The sequence below is a fragment of the Mirounga leonina genome, unplaced genomic scaffold, assembly GCF_011800145.1.
Source record: "Mirounga leonina isolate KUSES-001 unplaced genomic scaffold, KU_Mleo_1.0 Mir_53, whole genome shotgun sequence".
Lineage (NCBI taxonomy): Eukaryota > Metazoa > Chordata > Mammalia > Carnivora > Phocidae > Mirounga > Mirounga leonina.
Window position 1 is genome coordinate 30,974,920 of NW_023270807.1, and position 21,878 is coordinate 30,996,797.

The window sequence follows — 21,878 nt, forward strand, 5'->3', positions numbered from 1 at the left end:
TTCCCGTTTCCAAGCACCAGACTGTTCACTAGATCACAGTTAGAACCTTAAGCTCTGGCTTGGCAGTTTTTGAAAAATCTATCGTGTTTCTCAGTCTTTGTTTAGCTTCCAGAAACATAATCAGTGGGCACTTCTGTGTCATTATTGTCATCAATAACAACAACAAAACATTAAATTAATGATGTATATATATATTAAGATGATAAATCTTAATCACAGATATCCTTTAAGTTAGAAAAGGATATTTTATTTAGAAGAGTTTTGCTTTATAACTTCTTTTCATTAGTTAATGTATATATGTGATTAGTAAAGATACTACATACTTTTTTTTTAATTTTCAAATTTACAACATTTAGGCAAAGGGGATTTGCTTAAAGATATTCCTTAACTTATTGATTCTTAATAGTATATAGAAAACAAGACATTTTAATGGTTTAAAGTACTGAAAAGCTGACTATATCATAAATGTATGTGGGACGTTTAAACCTTTATAATTTACAAAACAAATGTGTTTAAATTGTTTCTGATCTATAGCAAGTAGATTTACTTTCATACCAATAGACCAGAGAATAACACAAATCAAATAGTCTCTACACTAAATCTATTTTGTTAAAAGTTTGCAGTGATACATATGTGTGTATATATATATATAGGTTTAAACATATATATTTAAACATTATATATGTCACATATATATAACATAAAATACATATATAGGATAGAAGGATAACTGGTAAACTATGTGCATATATAGGAAAAATCTAAATAATCCCAGCAAAAAGAAAAATAAATAACAAAGAAGATGAGCAAGGCTCTAACAATAAATGCATTCTCCACCCTACCTACAGATTGATCAGAAAAGGATACAAGCCCTATGCATTTGAGGTGCTAGAATACAACTTCTGTCCAAACTGCTGGATGATGACTAAGCTATTCAGACAGAAGAGTGACCCTAAGGAAGCCAGTTTATGTGAATCCCAGTAGATAAACAAGATAGAAATAAGAGAGATAAATAAGAGAAATAAACAAGACAGAAACAAGAGCCAAAAACTTCCCAAGCTTGATGAAAAATATTGATATAAGATCCAGGGAGTTCAATAGATCCCAGATAGGATAAACATAAAGAGAACCACATCTAGACATATTGTAGTCAAACTGCTGAAAACCAAAGACAAACAGTAAATTTGGAAAGCATCAGGAGAAAAACAGTTCATCATGTGCATGGAACCACAATGAGAACAATGGCTAATGTCTCTTTAGAAAAAGTGAAGACCAGAAGGCAATGGAATGACATGCTCAAAAAGAAATTGTCAATTACGAACTCTATATCCAGTGAAACTATCTTTCCCATATGAAGGCAAAAATAAGGATATTTCCAGATAACAAAAAATGAAATGAGTTCTTTGCTAGCAGACAGGACCCACATGAGTTTCTAAAAGAAGCCTTTCAGGCTGAAAATCCATAGGAAGGAATGAAAAGCACTGGAAATTGTAAATATATGGGTCAATGTAAAAACTTCTGATAGATATTCATATATAGATATATAACATATAGATTACATTCTCTTAATTTAAAAGCCTATTTTTAAAGCAAAACTTTAACACTGTACTATTAGCTTTATAACATATAGCTATAACATACTTCATATATAATGTATATGACAGCAGTAATACACAGAAAGGGGAAAGAAATGGAGCTAAATTGCAGCAAAGTTGCCATAGTTTACTGAAATTAAGTTGATGTTAACTGGAATAGATTGTGATAAATTAAAGATGCATATTGAAATGCTAGAGCAATTACTTTTTAAAAATCTTAAAAAAGACTAATACTCATAAGAGAAAACTAAAACAGTATGGTAAAAATATCTTTTGAATAAAACAAAAGCAGTAAGTAAAGAACAAAGGAATGAAAAAGATATGAGACATATAGAAATCAGATAACAAAGTAGAAACTTTTGTCTAACCTAGTGTTACAAAGGATTTCTTCTTTGTGCTACAATTTTTTAGTTTTGCAGTTTACATTTGAGTCTAAAATCCATCCAAGTTAATTTTCATGTAGGGTGCGATTTATTGACCAAAACTCATTTTTACGTGGATATCTATCATACCAAAAATTACACTAAGTGTGATCTTAAAGTCATATGGAAATACAAATGACCTGGTACAGTCAAAGCAACTCTGAAAACAAACAACCAGACAAAACCAGAAGGCTAATATTGCCTGATTTCAACATTTATCATAAACTATCAAGAAAGTATAGTGTTCACGTAAGGATAGAAAAATAGACCATGGAAAAGAATAGAGTCCAGAATTAACCACATATACATGCAACTTATTTTTAAGAGAGGTACAAAAACAATTCAGCAGATAACATATGGTTTTTTTCAACAAAACTCCTGGAGCAATTAGATATTCATGTAAAAAGATAATTTTAATATATATCTCCCACATTATCCATAACATTTACATTTATCCATTTACATTTGTCTATTTATAAATAACTAAATTCATTTGTAAATGTAGATATGACACTAAAAGGAGACTTCATAAAAGAAAAAGTTGACGTATTAGAGTTTATCAAGTCCCTATAAGATCAAAGTAATTGAGCAAATAACTTCAGATAATAGGAAGAGTTCTTTGACCCTGTGAAAGTCACCTATGTCCTCTGAGTTGGTGATTTACCATCAATAAATGGGGATGAGAATACCCACCTCGTAAGGTTATTGCTAGAATTAAACTATGTATAGCACTTGGCACAAGTCTGGCATATAATAAGGTGTATAGAACAGAAGCTAGTATATTATTGATAGTATCTATTGAAATATTAGTAATATTAATATCTACCTGCATTGTGGATAATTCAAACTCTGTAAAAGGGTTTCATTACTTACCTATTGTAGTATTTTGAATACCAAAGCACTACATTCTGTTTGGAAAACATTAACTTTTGGTATAGTTTTGAAATTAGTTTCACCAAAGAATGGGTATTAGAAAAATCTTAAATGTAATCTAATTTCCATTTATCTTCTTTCCTGTGGTTGGGATTTCATTTAAGTTTGCATCAGACCAGAATGATTTATTGTATTTTCAAGGAAACCTCTAGAGAAGTTCTGTTGGCTTTGTTTTTGAATCCTTTTTGCTTTTGAACTTATCCAAACACTGGGAAACAATCTGAATGCATTTACTTTCTAACAACCTCTGATGTCAAATCAGTTTTCTTTAATTCTAGCTTAAATCTTTAATGCTGTAGTTTTTGTTTTTACTCATTTTCTTCTCAATGGAGAAAAAGGAACAGCTGGTTACTATTGTCAAATTTCTTTTGTTTGGGATTTATTAAGTATGCAACTCTTGAATATCTTTCTTTTTCCTGTCTGCATACACAACTCCCACTGGTTTTTTTGGAGGATGGTAGAATTTGCAATGGAAAGACCTTAGAACTCACCTGTATTAACATATAACCTGATGAATTGATACCAGTTAAAATATTAATTGTCATCTAGCATTTCTTATGTATTCCTTGTGGTGAATTGCCTGATTTGTTTTATGCTCAGTTACCAGTTGGATATTATTCTTTTTCTTATAAATGATAAAAACTCTTTGCATAGTAATGATGTTAACTATTAAGCCACCATATGATACTTTTTCCCATCTTATCATTTGCCTTTTAGTTTAGTTTATAATATTTTGCCTTACAAGTTTATAATTAATATTTTGTCAAATATATTTTTCCTATTATCAATTTCTTCTTTTGGCTCCATACTTAGAGTCACCTTACTCATCATAAGCTCTCAGCTATGTTCACTTATATTTTTTCTGTCCCTTTAAAATTTTTATTTTTAAGTGTAACCCATCCAGAATTAGCTTCCATGCAGGATTGCACATTTATTCCTAATGAAGTTTGTGTTGTTAATTTTACAGTCTGTTGTAACATTCCACATCATGAATCTGTTGCATATATAATGATAGTGTGTAATATATCAGTGGTTCTCAACTGGAGGCAATTTTACCTTCTACGGAAAACTTGGCATTATCTAGAGACATTTTTATTTGTCAGGACTGAGGGTAGACAGGATAGGGGAGAGACCGACAACTGGACTCTAGTGAGTAGAAGCCAGTGATGAGATTAAATATCCCACAGTGTACAGGATAGCTCTCATAACAAAGACCTGTCAGTGATGTCAAGATGAAAAGACCTTAATAGGTGAGGGAGAGGGAGAAATCCATTGAGTACCATTCTCCCAGTTACGCGCTCGCGGATAGTAGTATTGCCTGTGCTATATTTCTGTTTCCTACTTGAGGGACACTGGAAGAGACTTTGCGTCCCGCTTTGCAGAAATCCAGATATACATTGCATTTTTTATCATCCCTGGACTGTTTCAAAAGCAAATGAGCTGAACAGTTTTAGAGCACACGCCCCAGAGCCATGCTGCCTAAACTGAAACAGATTCTGCCGCTTAGTTGTATGACCTTGAGCAACATATATAACCTCTCTGTCTTCAGTTTCCTCATCTGTAAAATGAGAGTAATAGTCATATCCTTATCCCGGATTGCCACAGAATTACAAGATGCTTAAAGCAATGCTTGACATGTAGTAAACATTGTAGGGATTTGGTAACAATGATAGTAAAGTAAGTGACTTGGTTTTTGTGAAACTTGTTTGATCACAGTGACGTACTTGCTTTTTTATAATTATACTTTTTAAAATCCATTGCAATTTTTTGCCAGTGATCAAATTGAAGCAGCATGTTTCTCCTTTAGCCTCTGCCACATCTCTTTTCCTCTTGCCATGCAGCATAAACCCCATCAGATTATCAACTCTGTACTCTCTATAGGTATATTTAACTTTTATTACCACAGTCAGGCTTGCAGATTTCCTTATAGGCACAGATCTCTTTACTATAGAGTTGCTTATTTTCTCCTCCTATGAAAACCATTAATTTTGAATAAAGATTATATTCATTTTCAGTTACATTCTGAAAGTTAATGATGATATATCCATGGAATTAGATTTGTATCCTCGTGCTAAAAATTTCAATTCATTCTGTTAACATTGCTGAACACATTTTGTGTCACCACATAGACACCGTGTTGTTTGTTATCCCCCTTACTAGATAGATATTTTCTTCTGTGTATTTCTGAGCCTCTCAATTCTTATTTTGTTTTCTGTCCTATATGACATCCTCTGGGACAGCACTGTTCAATGAAATTTTCTGTGACATAGAAGTGTTCTGTTCTGCACAGTCCAATAGTGTAGGCACTATTGAGCCCTTGAAATGAGCCTAGGGCAATTGAAGAACTAAGTTTTAGATTTTATTTAATCTTTTTTTTATTATGTTAATCACCATACATTACATCATTAGTTTTTCATGTAGTGTTCCATGATTCATTGTTTGCATATAACACCCAGTGCTCCATTCAGTACGTGCCCTCTTAATACCCATCACCAGGCTGACCCATCCCCCTACCCTCCTTCCCTCTAGAACCCTCAGTTTCTTTCTCAGAGTCCATAGTCTCTCATGGTTCCTCTCCCCCTCCAATATCCCCCCCTTCATTTTCCCCTTCCTGCTATCTTCTTCTTTTTTTTTTTAAACATATAATATATTATCTGTTTCAGAGGTACAGGTCTGTGATTCAACAGTCTTACACAATTCACAGCACTCACCATAGCACATACCCACCCCAATGTCTATCACCCAGCCACCCCATCCCTACCACCCCCCACCACTCCAGCAACCCTCAGTTTATTTCCTGAGATTAAGAATTCCTCATAACAGTGAGGTCATATGATATATGTCTTTCTCTGATTGACTTATTTCGCTCAGCATAATACCCTCCAGTTCCACCCACGTCATTGCAAATGGCAAGATTTCATTCCTTTTGATGGCTGCATAATATTCCATTGTATGTATATATATATATATATATATATATATATACCACATCTTCTTTATCCATTCATCTGTCGATGGACATCTTTGCTCTTTCCATAGTTTGGCTATTGTGGATACTGCTGCTATAAACACTGGGATGCACGTACCCCTTCGGATCACTACATTTGTATCTTTGGGGTAAATACCCAGTAGTATAATTGCTAGATCATATGGTAGCTCTCTTCTCAACTTTTTAAGGAACCTCCATACTGTTTTCCAGAGTGGCTGCACCAGCTTGCATTCCCGCCAATGGTGTAGGAGGGTTCCCCTTTCTCTGCATCCCTGCCAACATCTGTCGTTTCCTGATTTGTTAATTTTAGCCATTCTGACTGGTGTGAGGTGGTATCTCACTGAGGTTTTGATTTGGATTTCCCTGATGCCAAGCGATGTTGAGCACTTTTTCATGTGTCTGTTGGCCATTTGGATGTCTTCTTTGGAAAAATGTCTGTTCACGTCTTCTGCCCATTTCTTGATTGGATCATTTGTTCTTTGGGTGTTGAGTTTGATAAGTTCTTTATAGATTTTGGATACTAGCCCTTTATCTGATATGTCATTTGCAAATATCTTCTCCCATTCTTTCGGTTGTCTTTTCGTTTTGTTGACAGTTTCCTTTGCTGTGCAAAAGCGTTTTATCTTGATGGGGTCCCAATAGTTCATTTTGGCCTTGCTTCCCTTGCCTTTGGCACTGTTTCTAGGAAGAAGTTGCTGCGGCTGAGGTCCAAGAGGTTGCTGCCTGTGTTCTCCTTTAGGATTTTGATGGACTCCTGTCTCACATTTAGGTCTTTCAACCATTTTGAGTCTATTTTTGTGTGTGGTGTAAGGAAATGGTCCACTTTCATTCTTCTGCATGTGGCTGTCCAATTTTCTCAAAACCATTTGTTGAAGAGACTGTCTTTTTCCATTGGACATTCTTTCTTGCTTTGTCGAAGATTAGTTGATCATAGAGTTGAGGGTCCATTTCTGGGCTCTCTATCCTGTTCCATTGATCTATGTCTCTGTTTTTGTGCCAGTACCATACCGTCTTGATGATGACAGCTTTGTAATAGAACTTGAAGTCCGGAATTGTGATGCTGCCAGCTTTGCTTTGCTTTTTCAACATTCCTCTGGCTATTCGGGGTCTTTTCTGTTTCCATACAAATTTTAGGATTATTTGCTCCATTTCTTTGAAAAAAGTGGATGGTATTTTGATAGGGATTGCATTCAATGTGTAGATTGCTGTAGGTAGCATTAACATCTTCACAATATTTGTTCTTCCAATCCATGAGCCTGGAACGCTTTTCCATTTCTTTGTGTCTTCCTCAATTTCTTTCATGAGTATTTTATAGTTTTCTGAGCACAGATTCTTTGCCTCTTTGGTTAGATTTATTCCTAGATATCTTACGGTTTTGGGTGCAATTGTAAATGGGATCAACTCCTTAATTTCTCTTTCTTCTGTCTTGTTGTTGGTGTATAGGAATGCTACTGATTTCTGTGCACTGCTTTTATATCCTGCCACTTTACTGAATTCCTGTATGAGTTCTAGCAGTTTTGGGATGGAGTCTTTTGGGTTTTCCGCATAAAGTATCATATCATCTGCAACGAGTGAGAGTTTGACTTCTTCCTTGCCAATTTGTTTGCCTTTTATTTATTTTTGTTGTCTGATTGTTGTGCCTAGGACTTCTAGTACTATGTTGAATAGCAGTGGTGATAGTGGACATCCCTGCCATGTTCCTGCCCTTAGGGGGAAAGCTCTCAGTTTTTCCCCATTGAGAAGGATATTCGCTGTGGGTTTTTCATAGATGGCTTTTATGATATTGAGGTATGTACCCTCTATGCCTATACTCTGAAGAGTTTTGATCAAGAAAGGATGCTTTGTCAAATGCTTTTTCTGCACCTATTGAGAGGATCATATGGTTCTTGTTCTTTCTTTTATGAATGTATTGTATCACATTGATTGATTTGCGGATGTTGAACCAACCTTGCAGCCCAGGGATAAATCCTACTTGGTCGTGGTGAATAATCCTTTTAATGTACTGTTGGATCCTATTGGCTAGTATTTTGGTGAGAATTTTTGCATCCATGTTCATCAAGGATATTGGTCTGTAATTCTCCTTTTTGATGGGGTCTTTGTCTGGTTTTGGATTCAAGGTAATGGTGGCCTCATAAAATGAGTTTGGAAGTTTTCCTTCCATTTCTATTTTTTGGAACAGTTTCAGAAGAATAGGTATTAATGCTTCTTTAAATGTTTGTAGAATTCCCCTGGGAAGCCATCTGGCCCTGGGCTTTTGTTTTTTGGGAGATTTTTGATGACTGCTTCCATTTTCTTAATGGTTATAGGTCTGTTCAGGTTTTCTATTTCTTCCTGGTTCAGTTTTGGTAGTTGATACATCTCTAGGAATGCATCCATTTCTTCCAGATTATCTAATTTGCTGGCGTATAGTTGCTCAGAATATGTTCTTGTAATTGTTTGTATTTCTTTGGTGTTAGTTGTGATCTCTCCTCTTTCGTTCATGATTTTATTTACTTGGGTCATTTCTCTTTTCTTTTTGATAAGTGTGGCCAGGGGTTTATCAATCTTGTTAATTCTTTCAAAGAACCAGCTCCTAGTTTCGTTGATCTGTTCTACTGTTCTTTTGGTTTCTATTTCATTGATTTCTGCTCAGATCTTTATTATTTCTCTTCTCCTGCTGGGTTTAGGCTTTACTTGCTGTTCTTTCTCCAGCTCCTTTAGGTGTAGGGTTAGGTTGTGTATTTGAGACCTTTCTTGTTTCTTGAGAAAGGCTTGTATTGCTATATACTTTCCTCTTAGGACTGCCTTTGCTGCATCCCAAAGATTTTGAACAGTTGTGTTTTCATTTTCATTTGTTTCCATGAATTTTTTTAATTCTTCTTTAATTTCCTGGTTGACCCTTTCATTCTTTAGTAGGATGCTCTTTAGCCTCCATGTATTTGAGTTCTTTCCGACTTTCCTCTTGTGATTGAGTTCTAGTTTCAAACCATTGTGGTCTGAAAATATGCAGGGAATGATCCCAATCTTTTGGTACCGGTTGAGACCTGATTTGTGACCTAGGATGTGCTCTACTCTGGAGAATGTTCCATGGGCACTAGAGAAGAATGTGTATTCCGTTGCTTTGGGATGGAATGTTCTGAATATATCTGTGAAGTCCATTTGGTCCAGTGAGTCATTTAAGGTCTTTATTTCCTTGTTGATCCTTTGCTTAGATGATCTGTCCATTTCAGTGAGGGGGTGTTAAAAACCTCCACTATTATTGTATTGTTGTTGATGTGTTTCTTTCCTTTTGTTATTAATTGGCTTATATAGTTGGCTGCTCCCATGTTAGGGGCATAGATATTTACAATTGTTAGATCTTCTTGTTGGATAGACCCTTTAAGTATGATATAGTGTCCTTCCTCATCTCTTATTATAGTCTTTGGTTTAAAATCTAATTGGTCTGATATAAGGATTGCCACCCCAGCTTTCTTTTGGTGTCCATTAGCATTGTAAATGGTTTTCCACCCCCTCACTTTCAATCTGGGGGTGTCTTTGGATCTAAAATGAGTCTCTTGCAGACAGCATATCAATGGGTCTTGTTTTTTTATCCAGTCTGATAGCCTTTGTCTTTTGATTGGGGCATTAGCCCATTTACATTCAGGGCAACTATTGAAAGATATGAATTTAGTGTCATTGTATTGCCTGTAAGGTGACTATTACTGTATATTGTCTGTGTTCCTTTCTGGTCTATGTTGCTTTTAGGCTCTCTCTTTGCTTAGAGGACCCCTTTCAATATTTCTTGTAGGGCTGGTTTTGTGTTTGCAAATTCCTTTAGTTTTTGTTTGTCCTGGAAGCTTTTTATCTCTCCTTCAATTTTCAATGACAGCCTAGCTGGATATAGTATTGTTGGCTGCATATTTTTCTCATTTAGTGCTCTGAATATATCATGCCAGTCGTTTCTGGCCTGCCAGGTCTCTGTGGATAGTTCTGTTGCCAATCTAATGTTTCTACCATTGTAGGTTACAGATCTCTTCTCCCGATCTGCTTTCAGGATTTTCTCTTTGTCTCTGAGACTCGTAAGTTTTACTAGTAGATGTCGGGGTGTTGACCTATTTTTATTGATTTTGAGGGGGGTTCTCTGTGCCTCCTGGATTTTGCTGCCTGTTTCCTTCCTCAAATTAGGGAAGTTCTCTGCTATAATTTGCTCCAATATACCTTCTGCCCCTCTCTTTCTTTCTTCTTCTTCTGGGATCCCAATTATTCTAATATTGTTTCGTCTTATGGTATCGCTTATCTCTTGAATTCTGCCCTCGTGATCCAGTAGTTATTTATCTCTCTTTTTCTCAGCTTCTTTATTTTCCATCATTTGGTCTTCTATATCACTGATTCTCTCTTCTGCCTCATTTATCCTAGAAGTTAGAACCTCCATTTGTGATTGCACCTCATTAATAGCCTTTTTGATTTCAACTTGGTTAGATTTTAGTTCTTTTATTTCTCTAGAAAGGATTTCTCTAATATTGTCCATGCTTTTTTCAAGTCCAGCTAGTATCTTTAAAATTGTCATTCTGAACTCTAGTTCTGACATCTTACTAATGTCCGTATTGATTAGGTCCCTGGCAATCAGTACTGCCTCTTGTTCTTTTTTTTGAGGTGATTTTTTCCATCTTGTCATTTTTTCCAGAGGAGAATAGATGAGAGAACAAAATGCTAACAGGGTAACAATGACCCCAGAAAAATATACACTAAACAAATCAGAAGAGACCTGAAACCAGGGAAAAGAAAGGGAAAGGAAGAAAAAAGAAAAAAAAAGAAAGAAAAAGAAAAGTTAAACAAAAAAACAACAACAACAAACAAAAAACAAAGAAGAAAAAACACAGAATATGCTCAAATATGATCAGGCTGGTGCATAGATCAGTGCCACACACTAGATTTTGGGTGTATTTTTGTCTGTTATAAGAAAGTACCTCCCAAAATTTTAAAGAAAGAAAAACTTCTATATGTACAAAAAAAAAGGGTAAATACGATGAAGGGATGGAATATGATTGTAAAGATGAAAATTATAAAAGATTTTATAAAAGGAATTGATAAAATAAGAAGTTGGTTGAAAAAAGAAAGAAGAGGATTTAAAAAAAAAAAGAGAGAATGTGATCAGGCAGAAGACTAGAACAAAGTCATACACTAGAGATTTAGGGTATATTTTGGTCTGTTAGAAGAAACTGTATCCTAAAATTTTAAAGAGAGAACAACTTATATATATATACCAAAAATAAGGTTAACTACTATGAAGGGATAGAATATGACTCTAAAAATGAAAAAGATTTTTTTATTGAATCTCAGATCTGTACCTCTGAAACAAATAATGCAATATATGTTAAGAAAAAAAAAAGAAGAAGAAGGTAGCAGGACGGGAAGAATGAAGCAGGGGAAATCGGAGGGGTAGACGAACCATGAGAGACGATGGACTCTGAAAAACAAACTGAGGGTTCTAGAGGGGAGGGGGGTGGGAGGATGGGTTAGCCTGGTGGTGGGTATTGAGGAGGGCACATTCTGCATGGAGCACTGGGTGTTATGCACAAACAATGAATCATGGAACACTTCATCTAAAACTAATGATGTAATGTATGGGGATTAACATAAGAATAAAAAAAAGGGATTGATAAGATGTTGGTTGAAAAAGAGAAAAAGAAAAATTTAAAAAAAAAGAAAATTTAAAAAATTAACTTTGAAGGACTAAAGAATCATGGGAAAAAGCCATGAATTTTATGTGCGGTATTCCCCTAGCGCTGGAGTTCTGCCGTTCTCATTGATGGGTAAACTTGGTCTTGGCTGGCTGTTCTCGCTGATCTTCTGGGGGAGGGGTCTGTTGCGTGGTTCCCAAACGTCTTTGCCGGAGGTGGAATTGCCCCGCCCTTGCCAGTCTGGGCTAAGTAATCTGCTCAGGTTTGCCCTCGGGAGCTTTTGTTCCCTGCAAGCTTTCCGTACAGCTTTGGAGGACAAGAGTGAAAATGGCGGCCTCCCAATCTCTGCCCCAGACGAGCCAAGAACTCAGGGCCCCGCTCCTCAGTGAGCTCCCAGAGAAAAGCAGTCAGTCACTCCTGTCTTGCCGGTCTCCGGCCGCAGTCCGTGCTCACCCAGCCTGTGACCGAGCGTTTCTATCTCTGGCACCCGACCTCGTGTGGAGTCTCCAAACCCCGCAGATCCCTGTGGTGCGCTCCCTTGCCGCTCCTCCCAGGGGAGGAAGGGGAGTCTCCCCGGATCTGCTGCTTGTTGGGTCCCTGCTGGAGAAGCAGTGGCCTGACTGTGCCATGGATCACGGTTTATGGCAACCCCAAGCTGAGAGCCCATGCCTCGGCTCCGTCTCTGCAGCTGGCTTCCCCAATCCAATACCTGGGAGCTCTGCTGCACACAGGCACCCCTGGTCATTCTGTGACCCCAAGGGTCCTGAGACCACACTGTCCCCACGAGGTTTCCACCCCCCACTTAGCCACTAGAGTGACGTCCCTCAGCCAAGCAGACTTCTAAAAGTTCCGATTTTGTGCTCCACGGCTCTATCACTTGCCGGTAGCGGCTGACAGAGGCCCCCTCCCCCGCCGTCTATCCTCCCGAATATCCCCTCGGATTCACTTCTCCGCACGTCCTACCTTCCAGAAGGTGGTCGCTTTTCTGTTCAGAGAGTTGCTGCTATTCTTCTCTTTGATCTCCTGTTGAGTTTGTGGGTGTTCAGAATGGTTTGATCCCTATCCAGCTGAATTCCTGGGACCAGACAAAATTTAGGTCTCCTACTCCTCCACCATCTAGCTCCTCCCCTGATTTTATTTAATCTTAATTAATTTAAATGTAAATAGCCACGTGTGGCTGGTGGCTACCACATTGAACAGCATAGCTCTAGAGTTTCCTTGCCCTTCCATTTTCAGTTTAAAATTTTCAGCTTTATTCTAACTTGAACCTATTTCACTGAATGTGTTTGTATACACTTTTGTTTATCCTCGTATTATATATATTTCTTATATTCCAGTATTAAGTTTTTTTTTACTTCATATCCTGTGTTTTCAATAGTATAATAATACATAGTGTTAGATGATATAATAATAATACATAGTCTTACATGATTTCAATATTGTAATAATACATAGTCTTGGATGAATACAAAGTCTTAGATGTAATAATACAGAGTATTATTGTTAGTATTAATGTATTTCTCATAAAGTCAGATGCTTTTCTTTAGGTTTTGTTTTGTTTTTTTTTTTTTTGCATATAAAAATAATAGTGTTCATTGTAAGAAAAAAATGAAGGAAGAGGAACAACAGAATAAAGAAGAGGATAAAAATCATCCTAGGGGCACAAAGCAGAGATTACTACAAATACTATTACATACATGCATATACACACACACTGTGTTACATGATAGACCTGGCAACTTGGATGAGTTCTTTATATGCATAATATATTCTTTTATTTTTAGACATTTTACTGATTATAGAGCTAAGATATATTTATTGTTTTAAAAAATTGAAAAAGAAGAACATAGTGAAGGAAAAAAAAATCACCCATAATCACAGAATCCATAGATTAACCACTTCTATTGTTCTGGTTTGTCTTCTTCCAGTATTGCTTCTAAGACCCATAGTAAGTGGATACATAAGTTGGTAGGTAAGTAGGTAGGTAGATGCATAGGTAAACAGGTATTTAATTGTTTTGAATAATGTTAGACATGTGCAGCATTTGCCAATAAAAGTATACATCTTTCAGATGATAATCAAAAATATATGTCACTATGGGTATGTATCATAAACAATTGGTATAAATGGTCATTTTGAACATTTGTAGTTTTAAAGTTAAAAAAAAGGTATTTGTTAACATTTATTCATTGAATTTGTCAATCCCTTAATTGTATCTTACTTTTTACATCGTAAGGATTTTCCTGTAGTATAAAGTAAAATTCATAAACATGATTTTAATGGTTGCATTATATAGCATTATATTTATATACCATAATTTATTTAATCAGTTCCCTATTATTGGACATTTAGGATATGTCTCTTTTTTACTGCTATAAATAGCATTGCACTCTACAATTTAGTGCCTAAAACTTTTCATCTCTGATTATTTCCCTAGGATACATTCTTGGAAGCAGAATTACTGGGCCAAATTAAATGAACAGATTTAAGACTCTTGATATATATTGCCAAATTGCCCTCCAGAAAGTTCTTTGTTGCTTATAGAAGAAAATAAATAATCCTTGTTCTATTTCTACCATTTAATCATTTTTATACAGATTTTCTTTGAACCTTTAAACTTCTCTTTGGTTTTAGGACTCAGAATTGTTTTTTAATAAATGTTTCTTTCAAGGGATTAGCAAAGTAATCACATTGTTATAAATGCCCCGACAATGTAACGCTCTTGTTTTTTCTTAGTACAGGTTCTCAGGCTATAACATTTTTCATTGTATAAATTGTTTCTTTCTAGGGTGAACGAGGAGAAAAAGGAGATCCAGGCCTGGCTGGCATTAATGGACAAAATGTAAGCCTAACATTTTTTTTTCTAATATTCTGTTTACATTTTGCCACAGATATGTTGACTGTCTAAGGGTATTAAGACTTTACTATCCATGGAAGAACTAACCACAATCAAGGCAAAATCAAGAATCAAGGCATTTTTTTAAATTTTTAAATTATTTATTTATTTATTTGAAACAGAGAAAGAGCACAAGCAGGGAGGAGGGTCAGAGGCAGAGGGAGAAGCAGACTCCCCACTGAGCAGGAAACCTGATGTGGGGCTTGATCCCAAGACCCCAGGATCATGATCTGAGCTGAAGGCAGCCACTTAACTGACTGAGCCACCCAGGCACCCCTCAAGGCAGTTTTTTAAATGGCTCAGTGTTTTTATTGTCACTATGGGTCATTCCTTGGGTTTACATATTTCATATTGTGTCATCCTTAACAGTGCTTTCTTTTTTGTTCTTTATGGATTGAATTTTTTTCTGGTCTTCCTCTTTTTTCTTCTTACATACATTCTCATGTGGTCTGTGTTCTTATCCAGGGTCGCTCTTCATCTTATACCAAAGTTCCATCTACTGAAGGATCTGCATGGGTGGGATTGCAGTGATGAAAAGAAGGGGAGAAGAGGAGGGGAGACTTAAATTTCTGTGTTTCTGCCCTTCCACTGCACCAGGTCATCAGCCTCAGGGCTACTATTACCTGTAACATCCTAATGTCCTAGCATCTCCTCTTTTTATCTTAGGATGACCGTCCCCACCCCTACCCCTATCCCCTGAGCTTCACTTTGATTCTTAGGATGAAACTTGAAAATTATCCCAAATCTGGGTTATTCTCTGAAATATAGACTAATTTTCTGGTCATCAAAATCACCATTTACTATAGATACACTAACTTTACTGGGGAAAGTGACCACCATGAGAATTACTCTTTCCCATAGTTTTCTTTTTCACTTGCATAAAAATGTTTTAGAAAAGTTCTGAAGTGCTACACTACACTACTTGCTTTATGAATGAAAGAAAAAAGGAAACTAGATTTGGTCCCCTAATGCCTTAGAGGCATTATGAAACCCATCTTGTATGCAGCAGATCACTACAGTGAGGAGGAAAGCTGATCATTACAGTCCCTGGGGCTTGTGGACAAAGAGGGACACCTGAGTGTGGGGAGGGGGTTTCTCCAAAAGAGAAATACCCCAGTAATTAACCCTGTAGTCAACACTGGATTGAGGTCCTGACCCCCCACAGATTTACTCTCTTGTTACTTCCGGAGAAGCCCCATTTATATATTTAATATGACCCTCATTCTTATTCCTTTCCCCTTTGAAGTGATTTTTCTCTAAAGAGGACGGGAACTGGTACCTAGGGCTTGTAGCTAGAGGAATCTCTGCATCTTCTCTAGCTCTTTACAATGCCTTAAGACATTGGCTGCCACAATTGTTGGTGCCTACACTTAAACAGAGCATCTGATTCATTTCCCATCCCCACCAGGGGAGGCACCTGGTATCATAGCAAGAGTTCTGGAATGGAAAGCCAGAACCCACTGTGTCCCAGTTCTGTCACTAGCTGAGAAAATCACTTCTATGTCTGTAAAGGATGGCCTTAGAGTCTAGTCTAAGGTCCCCATCACTATGGTGTCCTATAATTTTATACAAAGAGATTATTAAGATTACAAACTTGAAAAGCATCCATTCAGGTTTTTGGAATTCCTGCTACAGGTAAGGAGATATAGAAATAACAAAGCAGATTACAGCTGGAGCCAGAGTATGGAAGGTGCTGTATACAAGGATGTTTGCTCTCCTTCCTCTGACAGAGGGAAGACATCCTCCAAGCTATGTTTAAATGAAGATTAGTTTGACTGTGTGTTCTATAAAACGGATAAAATTTAGGCCTCTGCCTATGGTTTGTTTTTTCCATCATACTCTTCACAAGAGCAAAGACCATTTCTTGGAATCCTTAGTACTTAGTGAATATTTTCAGAGTAAGTTCCCAATAATTATTTGCCAAGTTTTAATTTTAAAAACTGAGAAAGTATTATAATAGTTTAAAATAGATGTAATTAGAGCCTAAAGTAGGATAACAGAGATGGAAGGGAGTACATAGATAGTGATATTATAGTGGTAAAATATATACTAGATAGCATTGAAAACTCAAAAATAGCTCAAGAATTTGACCATTCATTATGGGAAGGATGTTAAATTGTGAAAAACAGAGGAGTGTTGAAGGAAATTAACGATAGTGTTACAAAAGATAACCAAACTGCATGTATGCGGGCTCCCTGAGATAGAGGAACAAAACGAAGATTTTTAGAAGTTCATTAAGATAACAATGGAGGGGCACTCGGCTGGCTCAGTGGGTTAAGTGTCTGCCTTCGGCTCAGGTCATGAACCCTGTGTCCTGGGATGGAGCCCTGCTTCATTGTCAGCTACCTGCTCAGCAGGGGAATCTGCTTTTTCTCTCGGTCTGCTCCTCTCCCCTGCTTATGCTCTCTCACTTTCTCTCTCTCTCTCTCAAATAAATAATCTTAAAAAAAGATAACTTTGTAACTGAAATAGAAAGGGATTTATCCAAACACCTGAATAAAACTGGAGATTTGAGGGGTTGGACTCTGAAATCTACTTACATTAACTTAGAGATTTGGAAATTTTTCTTATGGCATCTTCAAGTAAGGTGGTTTGGCTTTTTAGAAGTAATCAGTTGATAAACAGATATATATGAGTGCCTACTACATGCCCAGATGTTCCAGCAGCCATTATAGGAGTTCCAAATCCGAATAAGACCAACCTGTTAGGAGAGCACATAGTGTAGTGGGCAGTGTGACTTTTCCTCTTGGAGAGGATCTTGGAAGAGTTCTTTGCATGCCCCCAATCACAGGGCTGTCATTTCTTTAGCACCATCATTGTTTAATGTAGCTCATTAGGTACATCATAAAGCAGGACAAAGCACATTAACTTTTCTCACTTGGTTACTTAATTAATATGTAGATGATATTATTTTCCTTTCCTCAGTTTTGCCAAAGATATTCAGGGGTCATGACTAAGGAGAAATAAATTCTCCTTTTCCTCCTTCTATCACTAAGAATAAAGAATCAAGTGCTCTGCTATTACATCATTAGTGTTGGTGTTATTAATAATGTGTTATCATTCATACACTGTTTTCACAAGGAATTTGAAATTTGATCCTTACTCTAGCTTTATGGGCTAGCTAGGGCAGGGGGTTATAACATCTCCATTTTCAGAGGCAAGAAATAAAGGGTTGGGAAATTAAGCGACTTTTTTTTTTTTTTTTTAGAAAATGGTAAAATCAGCTTTTAACCCTACATGTTTGGCTGAAAAGTCTCTTATTTCCCCATTAAATCATGCCCACTTGTCATTCCTTATTTTTCAGTGCTAAAATAAACTGAATGTGCAAATTAAAATCATTCAGCATTTATGACAGTTCACTCTGACTTTCAATAAGCACAGGTACACATTCTTAGGGAATGAAGGGCATTATAATAGCGATTTCAATTTGAATTAAAGTCAAGCCATGATGGAGAGTCTAACTTCAGAAACATTCTGTTGGAATGCAAAGTGAATAAACTTAATGGGCCAGCTCATTCCAGCTACTTTCCAAGTCAATGAAAATTGTAAGAATTTAATATTCCTACGAAATGAATTCAAAAGCCCTTTTTAATGGTCTTTATTCTTGCATATTACAAATATCTTGATGTAAATGTATTCTTTGATAATTTCTTCTGTGCCAGCTATTTCAAAAAATGGGCAAGCTCACTTTGGAAAATGTAAACCTGATTTACAGGGAAATATTCAGCAGTTCAGTCTTTCTCAGTGGGACACTATTGTCATTTTGGATAAGACAGTTCTTTGCTATGTGGGACTGTCTTGCAAGAGCAGAATGGTTAGCATCCCAAAGGCTCACCAACTAATGTAGCAGCTCTTAATCATTAGGACAAAAAAAATATATATATATATTGGTCTGATATCTTTCTAAATGCATCCTTGGTAGTGTATATGTGTGTGTAAACTTTGGATTGATCTTCAAGGTATTAGAGTATTGGACTAAAGTTATTAGACTAAATACATGCTCCTATTTCCCTTATAGTTTAAATAATGCATACCAAACATTAAAATTGTCAAAAATTTGAATTGCTAAAATTTAGCTTTCAAAATACAAGACCTCAATTTTACACACTTTTGAGTTTATAATTAAATGATTTTGGTTGTGACCTACTGTGAGATATATTCAACAAATGCATCTTATAACAGACTTGAGAGGGTGTCTTATAAAGTTGTTAATGTACCCTTTAAAGCCAGACTTTCTGGGCTCAGATCCCAGCTCTGCCACTCCCTACTTTGCATACTACTTGGAACATGACTTACTCCCTCTGTGCCTCACTTTTTTTTTTTTCATTTGCACATTGGGATGATAATATTAATAACACTTCAGGCCTTTTTGGTCTGTCTGTGTTTGAGGGTGAACAGGGTTATCATGCATAAAGCATTTAGAACAGTGTCTCGCATACAGTAAGAACTATATAAACATTTACTATTATTTGAAGCTGGGTTAAATAGAACACATTTATCTCTAATAAAAATAACATTTCATTTGTTTGTTTTTTTAATGGGGTTGTATAATCTTAGAAAAGTTGATTTCAATCACTGAGCTTAGACTCTTCCTCTGCATCTTTATTATTGTCTATCAAACATCCCTTATCAGAATTACAGCATCTGATGTTTCTAAAATAATCATGTTATCTCCTTATACCAGTGTGATCTTTATTATTAAATACAAATATATTGGAATCACAAAGCTGAGCTATCAGCTGGCAACAGTTTATGCCATCGCTAGGGAACAAGATACAGTCAATGGGAAGAGGAGGTGAAGAATTAATTGATGGGTTAAATTTTTTGAACAAATATTTTGTATCTTCTGATTTTTAAAGATGCTACATACCATGAGGAGTAGATCTTCCAATAAAATTAATTTCATAGTCCGCCTGCTTTTATAGTTCTAGATATAATACTGTTCTTCAGCTTTCATCTTGCCTTTAGATAAGAGTTCCTTCCTGTCTCCACATAACATACAGAGTCAACTACTGTGCTTTTGAGAATCTTTATATACATGAATTTTATTGAGAACCTTGATAATGGATTCCCATCTTATTCAATATTGAATTCATAGTCTGTTCCATTTGATTCCTTATGCTTTATGGTGAATGCAGCATCTTTTTCTCCCCAGTACTCAATAACCATTGATAGCAGCACCAGTGTGACATGAGGAGAAAAATTGCACTTGAGAAAAGCATTACTGATCTGTTTCTCAGAGCCTATTATGATGCCATGGCCTTAAAAACATTGTACTTTGTCACAAGAGGACATGAGTTACATGGGCCCACTTCAATGACCATAAAAGTAGAAGCTTGATGAATGCAGTACTTCTCGATTGCATTTTATCGTATGTGAGTTAAAAGCACAGTGGTTCCATATCCATCAAACTGAGTACAAACCTGAACAGAATGAACTATTAATTATCCCTTAAACTTGGACTTGAAAAGTAAAGGCAACATTTATTAAGTACCTACCATGTACTGAGTGTTTTTATAACCTATGATTCTCAGAGCAACCCTTCAAGGTAACTATTATTTATACCTATTTTATAGGGAAGCTTGAACATCTTAGGATTTTGCATAAAATGCCACTCTTTTCCTGACTCTCCTGAACTCCACATTCCTGAATATTGAGTACCTCCAGTAGATTTAGGCCTCTCTGGGAACTGTTCCCTTCATACTTGCTATATACTTCCATAATAGCACTCAAAATTCACATCAACTTATATTTGGTTGCGTTATTCCCCCACTGCTTCCTGAGCATGGTTGATTGAACCAAGGATGGTTAGCTGATTCATTTGCCAATAACTCCTTCCCAGAAGTTGCAGTTAGGGTTAGTTCGTCAGGCAAGAATATTGGGAAAAATTTTAATGTATTATTTTATACCTAGAAATAATATTTGTATAACATATAATGTGTGATGATTATGAATCATAGTAATAACTGGAACACCAGTGTACCTAGAACTCAGTGTAACTCCATGCCCCACCCCAGAGTTAACCATTTTCCTGAATGTTGTGTTTAATGTTGCCTTTTAAAAAAATAACATTTGCAGATCCATATGTTCATAGAATACAGAGTTTAGTCATATATTTGTAGATATTCAATAATATTTGTTGAATAAATGGGTACTTGGTGTCTTTCTCAGCCATTTCTTCTTCATGTGTCTTTCTCTGGATAGTGTTATACCAGGAAGCAGAAAGAAAACCTCTTTTTTAATAAACTTCTCAGTCCAGTAAATGGTACAACGTCCTATTACTTACTTAAGCCTTGGCACCTCCTTTGCTTTGCCCCCCTCTTCCAACATATCTGCATGTCCTTCTTCCCAGTATGTGCAGCCTCTGATCACTGCTCTCCATCTCCAGTGTCACCCCCCTACCTCAGCCACCCTGCGCTCTTGCCTGGAATGCTGCTTCCACAATCTATTGCCTACAATCTATTTTCACATTGTGGCCAAAGTGATATCTTTTGAAAAAAGCCACATCATGTCATTTCTCTGCTTGAAACATTTAAGTAGTTTCCCCATCCCACTTAGAACAAAACCTATCCTCCTTGCTATGGCCTGCAATTCTCTATGTGCATTGACCTCTGTCTAAACTTGACTTGATCTCCTCTTCCTTGTCTGCATGCTCATGACATTCTGTTCACCCTGGAGGCTTTGGTGCTTGCTGTGCCTTTTAACCTCAATACGTTCCCCCTGGATCATCGCATGGCTGGATCCTTTAAAACAACAAACGTCCCCTCCACACAGAAGCCTTTTCTGATCACCCCAACTGAAATAGTAGCTCTCTCCCTCTCACTCATCACATTCAGCCTGTTGTCCTGTTTATCAGCAGTCACCCTCCTCTCATAACATGAGTTCCCTGAGGGCAGGAATCTTGACCCTGTTAGGGAAAAACTATTCTCACACTTATTAAAATGGTAAGGAGGACTTTTTGTTCACACCTATTGGAATAGGGGTATTGCAGTAGAGGTGAGAAATTGAGCTCAACTCCAAATACAACAAAGACAGGTGGGAGATTTATAGCCAACAGAGTGATGGGCTCAGTGAATGAAAAATTATTAAGAGCAGACCTCAAGGGTAGGAGGATTCTTGAAAAAACTGACGTAATAGGATTCTTGCTAAAGGCGGGCCAAACACTTACACATCAGAGGTGGGGGATGAGGAACTTGATCTGATATCAAGAGTGGGGGATTCTTTCTAAACTGACTGAGCAAGATTCTGGCTAAAACTGGGCTAAGCAGGCCAAAGACAGAACAGGACAGAGGACAAGGTTGAGGCTTAGTCGAAAAGAGGACTCAGAAGAGTCTGACTAAAGTTTGATCAAGGAGAGTCTTTGTCAACTTCTTGTTTTTGTACTTCTAAGTCGCACTATCCAAT

General features: G+C 36.6%; 1 protein-coding gene across 1 annotated transcript in view; it reads left to right on the forward strand.

Annotated features, from left to right (window-relative positions):
* COL19A1 (collagen type XIX alpha 1 chain) overlaps positions 1-21,878 on the forward strand; it is a 321,624-nt gene that overhangs the window by 126,875 nt on the left and 172,871 nt on the right. Inside the window, exon 12 of the mRNA XM_034990815.1 lies at positions 14,367-14,420. Within this exon, the coding sequence (XP_034846706.1) occupies positions 14,367-14,420 (54 nt within the window). The remainder of the gene's footprint in view (positions 1-14,366; positions 14,421-21,878) is intronic.